The sequence below is a fragment of the Penaeus japonicus genome, unplaced genomic scaffold (genome assembly GCF_977035675.1).
Source record: "Penaeus japonicus unplaced genomic scaffold, GWHDUDI00000001_assembly GWHDUDI00000036, whole genome shotgun sequence".
In the NCBI taxonomy this organism is placed as follows: Eukaryota; Metazoa; Arthropoda; class Malacostraca; order Decapoda; family Penaeidae; genus Penaeus; species Penaeus japonicus.
Window position 1 is genome coordinate 2,097,686 of NW_028234438.1, and position 7,500 is coordinate 2,105,185.

Sequence of the window (7,500 nt, forward strand, 5' to 3'; positions counted from 1 at the left end):
CATTAGATGGAGGGAACTGTGGAGGGAGGATTAAATGGAGGGAACTGTGGAGGGAGGATTAAATGAAGGGAACTGTGGAGGAAACTGTGGAGGGAGCATTATATGGAGGGAACTGTGGAGGGAGGATTAGATGGAGGGAACTGTGGAGGGAGGATTAAATGGAGGGAACTGTGGAGGGAGGATTAGATGGAGGGAACTGTGGAGGGAGGATTAGATGGAGGGAACTGTGGAGGGAGGATTAGATGGAGGGAACTGTGGAGGGAGGAATAGATGGAGGGAACTGTGGAGGGAACTGTGGAGGGAGGATTAGATGGAGGGAACTGTGGAGGGAGGATTAGATGGAGGGAACTGTGGAGGGAGGATTAGATGGAGGGAACTGTGGAGGGAACATTAGATGGAGGGAACTGTGGAGGGAGGATTAGATGGAGGGAACTGTGGAGGGAGGATTAGATGGAGGGAACTGTGGAGGGAACATTAGATGGAGGGAACTGTGGAGGGAGGATTAGATGGAGGGAACTGTGGAGGGAGGAATAGATGGAGGGAACTGTGGAGGGAGGATTAGATGGAGGGAACTGTGGAGGGAGGATTAGATGGAGGGAACTGTGGAGGGAACATTAGATGGAGGGAACTGTGGAGGGAGGATTAGATGGAGGGAACTGTGGAGGGAACATTAGATGGAGGGAACTGTGGAGGGAGGATTAGATGGAGGGAACTGTGGAGGGAGGATTAGATGGAGGGAACTGTGGAGGGAACATTAGATGGAGGGAACTGTGGAGGGAACATTAGATGGAGGGAACTGTGGAGGGAGGATTAGATGGAGGGAACTGTGGAGGGAACATTAGATGGAGGGAACTGTGGAGGGAACATTAGATGGAGGGAACTGTGGAGGGAGGATTAGATGGAGGGAACTGTGGAGGGAGGATTAGATGGAGGGAACTGTGGAGGGAGGATTAGATGGAGGGAACTGTGGAGGGAGGATTAGATGGAGGGAACTGTGGAGGGAACATTAGATGGAGGGAACTGTGGAGGGAACATTAGATGGAGGGAACTGTGGAGGGAGGATTAGATGGAGGGAACTGTGGAGGGAGGATTAGATGGAGGGAACTGTGGAGGGAGGATTAGATGGAGGGAACTGTGGAGGGAGGATTAGATGGAGGGAACTGTGGAGGGAGGATTAGATGGAGGGAACTGTGGAGGGAGGATTAGATGGAGGGAACTGTGGAGGGAGGATTAGATGGAGGGAGGGAACTGTGGAGGGAGGATTAGATGGAGGGAACTGTGGAGGGAGGATTAGATGGAGGGAACTGTGGAGGGAGGATTAGATGGAGGGAACTGTGGAGGGAGGATTAGATGGAGGGAACTGTGGAGGGAACATTAGATGGAGGGAACTGTGGAGGGAGGATTAGATGGAGGGAACTGTGGAGGGAACATTAGATGGAGGGAACTGTGGAGGGAGGATTAGATGGAGGGAACTGTGGAGGGAGGATTAGATGGAGGGAACTGTGGAGGGAGGATTAGATGGAGGGAACTGTGGAGGGAGGATTAGATGGAGGGAACTGTGGAGGGAGGATTAGATGGAGGGAACTGTGGAGGGAGGATTAGATGGAGGGAACTGTGGAGGGAGGATTAGATGGAGGGAACTGTGGAGGGAACATTAGATGGAGGGAACTGTGGAGGGAGGATTAGATGGAGGGAACTGTGGAGGGAGGATTAGATGGAGGGAACTGTGGAGGAAACTGTGGAGGGAGCATTAGATGGAGGGAACTGTGGAGGGAGGAATAGATGGAGGGAACTGTGGAGGGAGGATTAGATGGAGGGAACTGTGGAGGGAGGATTAGATGGAGGGAACTGTGGAGGGAACTGTGGAGGGAGGATTAGATGGAGGGAACTGTGGAGGGAGGATTAGATGGAGGGAACTGTGGAGGGAGGATTAGATGGAGGGAACTGTGGAGGGAGGAATAGATGGAGGGAACTGTGGAGGGAGGATTAGATGGAGGGAACTGTGGAGGGAGGATTAGATGGAGGGAACTGTGGAGGGAGGATTAAATGGAGGGAACTGTGGAGGAAACTGTGGAGGGAGCATTAGATGGAGGGAACTGTGGAGGGAGGATTAGATGGAGGGAACTGTGGAGGGAGGATTAGATGGAGGGAACTGTGGAGGGAGGAATAGATGGAGGGAACTGTGGAGGGAGGATTAGATGGAGGGAACTGTGGAGGGAGGATTAGATGGAGGGAACTGTGGAGGGAGGATTAGATGGAGGGAACTGTGGAGGGAGGAATAGATGGAGGGAACTGTGGAGGGAGGATTAGATGGAGGGAACTGTGGAGGGAGGATTAGATGGAGGGAACTGTGGAGGGAGGATTAGATGGAGGGAACTGTGGAGGGAGGATTAGATGGAGGGAACTGTGGAGAGAGGATTAGATGGAGGGAACTGTGGAGGGAACATTAGATGGAGGGAACAGTGATGCGGAGATCAGAGGGAGGGAAACGTGGGGGGAGGATTAGATGGAGGGAGCTGTGGAGGGAAGATTAGATGGAGGGAACTGTGGAGGGAGGAATAGATGGAGGGAACTGTGGAGGGAGGAGTAGATGGAGGGAACTGTGGAGGGAGGATTAGATGGAGGGAACTGTGGAGGGAGGATTAGATGGAGGGAACTGTGGAGGAAACTGTGGAGGGAGCATTAGATGGAGGGAACTGTGGAGGGAGGAATAGATGGAGGGAACTGTGGAGGGAGGGATAGATGGAGGGAACTGTGGAGGGAGGATTAGATGGAGGGAACTGTGGAGGGAGGATTAGATGGAGGGAACTGTGGAGGGAGGATTAGATGGAGGGAACTGTGGAGGGAGGATTAGATGGAGGGGACTGTGGAGGGATTAAATGGAGGGAACTGTGGAGGGAGGAATAGATGGAGGAACTGTGGAGGGAGGATAGATGGAGAAACGGTGGAGGGAGGGATAGATGGAGGGAACTGTGGAGGGAGGATTAGATGGAGGGAACTGTGGAGGGAGGATTAGATGGAGGGAACTGTGGAGGGAGGATTAGATGGAGGGAACTGTGGAGGGAGGAGTAGATGGAGGGAACTGTGGAGGGAGGAGTAGATGGAGGGAACTGTGGAGGGAGGAGTAGAATGAGGGAACTGTGGAGGGAGGATAGATGGAGGAACTGTGGAGGAATAGATGGAGGGAACTGTGGAGGGAGGATTAGATGGAGGGAACTGTGGAGGGAGGATTAGATGGAGGGAACTGTGGAGGGAGGATTAGATGGAGGGAACTGTGGAGGGAGGATTAGATGGAGGGAACTGTGGAGGGAGGATTAGATGGAGGGAACTGTGGAGGGAGGATTAGATGGAGGGAACTGTGGAGGGAGGATTAGATGGAGGGAACTGTGGAGGGAACATTAGATGGAGGGAACTGTGGAAGGAGGATTAAATTTAGGGAACTGTGGAGGAAAATGTGGAGGGAGCATTAGATGGAGGGAACTGTGGAGGGAGCATTAGATGGAGGGAACTGTGGAGGGAGGATTAGATGGAGGGAAGTGTGGAGGAGGATTAGATGGAGGGACTGTGGAGGGGATTAGATGGAGGGAAAGGGAACTGTGGAGGGAGGATTAGATGGAGGGAACTGTGGAGGGAGGATTAGATGGAGGGAACTGTGGAGGGAGGATTAGATGGAGGGAACTGTGGAGGGAGGATTAGATGGAGGGAACTGTGGAGGGAGGAATAGATGGAGGGAACTGTGGAGGGAGGATTAGATGGAGGGAACTGTGGAGGGAGGATTAGATGGAGGGAACTGTGGAGGGAGGATTAGATGGAGGGAACTGTGGAGGGAGGATTAGATGGAGGGAACTGTGGAGGGAACATTAGATGGAGGGAACTGTGGAGGGAGGATTAGATGGAGGGAACTGTGGAGGGAGGATTAGATGGAGGGAACTGTGGAGGGAACATTAGATGGAGGGAACTGTGGAGGGAGGATTAAATGGAGGGAACTGTGGAGGGAACATTAGATGGAGGGAACTGTGGAGGGAGGATTAGATGGAGGGAACTGTGGAGGGAGGATTAGATGGAGGGAACTGTGGAGGGAGGATTAGATGGAGGGAACTGTGGAGGGAGGATTAAATGGAGGGAACTGTGGAGGGAACATTAGATGGAGGGAACTGTGGATGGAGGATTAAATTTAGGGAACTGTGGAGGAAAATGTGGAGGGACATGAGATGAAGGAGACTTTGGAGGGAACATGATATGGAGGGAAGTCCATGATAGAGGGAAGTGTGGAGGGATTTTATGATAGAAGAGACTCTGGAGGGAAATCTAGATTGGAGTGAAGTTTAAGGTGGAGGGAACTTTGAATGGAGCATAAAATGGAGGGGGGTTCATGGTAGAGGGAAGTTTGGAGGGAATATAAGCTGGAAAGAAGGACTGCAACCAGAGAATATTTGAAAAAAAACACTTATTTAATGATCTTATTTATGAACTCCGAATTAGGAAGAATTTTCTTAAATATACATCATAATAATTAGTGATGAAACAATGAAATGAGGAAGAGAGAAAAAAATATATATATAATCACAAAAATATAAAGGTTTTCTAAACGCGTACAGCGTATTTTAATAAGAATACTTGCATAACCTTTTTGATTCTTATTTTCCCCTCCAGTCTATATTTTCACAAAATTATGAATTTCTTTTTTTCAGCTATACATGCATGTTTTCATTTTGAACAGTTGTTCTAAAATTCAAATTCTAATATTTCATTCTATCAGTAAATCAAATGTCAACAAAAAAGGATTACATATTATCCAGAAAGTATCAGCAATAAAAAAAAGAAAAAAAAACTTGGATTTCTCTTGGATATTCCGAAACTAAAAGATTTGATACTATCAGTTATATTTGATACTATAAAAATAAAATAAAAAGTCACGGTAATCTAAGACAAAGATTTTTAGTTCCTTAAAAAAACACGATTTTCATTATCATTGTTATTTTGTTTTCATATAACCAAACAAAACAAAGACTAAAAAAAAAAATAAAAAAAAAAAAAAAATAATAATAATAAAATCGATTATGAAAATCCTAAACAGATGTTAAAAGCAGTCCTTCGACCTCCACAGCCATACTTAGTATCAAACTTCTTCCAGTGATGCTGTATGAGGGAAGATCCCAGAGCCAGGCTTAGGAACGTCCTAGGAACTTCGTGCAGGACCTCCTCCTCGTCCACTTCAAGCCGAGGACCCGGGTCTAAGGAGACACAAGAGGAGATTGGTGGGATAAGGAAGGGGGGGACTGGATTTTGCAGATTGGGTTTTGAAAATTTCTTGGGAATACTGAAACATTCTGATGAGGAGGATGGTCATGTATATGTGTTAGTATGTATGTGTGTGTATATAAATATATATATATATATATATATATATATATATATATATATATATTGTATATATATATATATATATAAATATAAAAATATATACAATATATATATATATATATATATATATATATATATATAGAGAGAGAGAGAGAGAGAGAGAGAGAGAGAGAGAGAGAGAGAGAGAGAGAGAGAGAGAGAGATGTGTATATATAAATAGATATAGATAGATATATAGATAGATAGATAGATAGACACACACACACAACACACATATATATGTACAAATACATACATATATAGGTATGTATACATATACATATTCATGCTTCAACCTAGTGATGCATGAACATGAATGTATTAATCAATGTGGCGTTATTCAACGATTGAATACTTAATCTGTACATAACAGTCATGGTAACCGCATTGTTAAGGAGTGACTAAAAGCATTCTTTGTAACAGCTTTTTCCACCACTTGAGAAGAACACTGACTTGTTCTCATCTTCTCATTGCTCATCCTATTGAAAAACCATCCTGATCTTGAGAGAGTCCTTTGCAAAGTTGGTCTAGTGAAATGCTTATAGGACTTTGGTCTCATTAAGACAAAATTTCCTGAATCACAGAACACAAACACTGTAACGTGCAAAACACAGGTATGATAAAACACTGCCACAATAAGAATGGAAGAACTCGCGACGTTTCGAACTTTTTACTGAAAGTTCCTCGTCAGGCGTAAGCGAACCAAAGATTTATTAAATTTCGCTGTTATTGACTGTAAAACATAGTCTTCCGGTTCGTTATATATAATTTCCTCCAAAACGCACACACACACACACAAACACACGCACACACACACATACACACTCACACACTACACAAACACACACACACTCACTCACACACACACACACACACACACACACACAACTAGACCAGCGTATCAATTCAGTCACCGTTCTTATATGTTCTTAAATACGGAGAGAATCGGGAAACGGAATGGCTAAATCTGCTAATCAAGAATAACCCAAATGTGCCAAGGTCATGCTCTTGAGGAAAAATCAAGCTATAAGGAAACAAAGAAGTGAAAAAAGCTGAAAAGAAAAGAAAAATATATAGTGAGACGGGAAGAGAGAGCGGGAGGTGACCGCGAATCCTCTATGGTAAGTATTTTCGTCCATAGAAATAAGTTCGTATTATTTTTGTCTTTTTTGTTTGTTAAATGACAAAGAAAACTTCAAACCGCCAGAAGCCAGGATAATGAAGTTGAGAAAGACAACGGTTAGAACTGAGACTCTCGAAACCATCGCAGAAAAGCCAGTGGAAGAGGGTAAAAAAACGAAAAAAAACAACAACGTAAATTTGATGGGAAAAAGGAAGTAAAAAATAGATATACCCAATGATCACGGGATCATATATATATATATATATATATATATATATATATATATATATATATATATATACATATAAGTAATCGAAGTGAATAAAGATAAAAAAGAGTAAACGAATAAAAATAGGAATCAGCCAAATACCGGAAGAGGTAAAGAAGATTACAATCAAATATACGAAGGAAGAATTAAAGACGCATTTTACAAACAATGTAAAAAAAAGAAGGCCAACATGCGAAGAATTAGCAGACAAAGACAGTCGTACTTGAACACGAAGAAAAAAATTGGTTATGAAATGGACTCGAACTGTATATTGAAAACAAGAATTAAGAACATAGATCTAAGTACAGTTATTGAAACGAATACACCAGATTGCAACATGCAACCATTGTATCCAAACTCCTCCATAGAAAATGTAATATAAGGACGCAAAGACTATAATATTGGAGTAAAGATATGGTGCATGAGAGCAGAGTGGGAAGCATATTATTAACAAGGAAAGGAATCACTATACAAAAAAATAAATATAGTGGAAACAAATGAAGCACGGTCTGTTTTGATGACTTACTGAGACTTTTAAAAAAAGGCTTTAACATTTAGGTGGGTGGGTCACACAGTAGACTAATATAGAAGGAGGAATTAGATAAAACTCTACGAATAGATGAAAGACTCTACTTAAAAAAACAAATGAGTACAGTAGCAAGAAGGAAACTCTACATGGAAACGAGCAACAAGCGGAGTACCTCAA

The 7,500-nt window shown here is 44.1% G+C and overlaps 1 protein-coding gene across 3 annotated transcripts in view; it reads right to left on the reverse strand.

Annotated features, from left to right (window-relative positions):
* Nucleotides 1-7,500, reverse strand: part of LOC122259003 (uncharacterized) — a 57,988-nt gene that overhangs the window by 27,251 nt on the left and 23,237 nt on the right. For all 3 annotated transcript variants that reach the window (XM_086531957.1, XM_086531956.1, XM_086531955.1), the window contains exon 3: nt 5,114-5,234. In XM_086531957.1, coding sequence (XP_086388083.1) covers nt 5,114-5,234 — 121 coding nt within the window. The remainder of the gene's footprint in view (nt 1-5,113; nt 5,235-7,500) is intronic.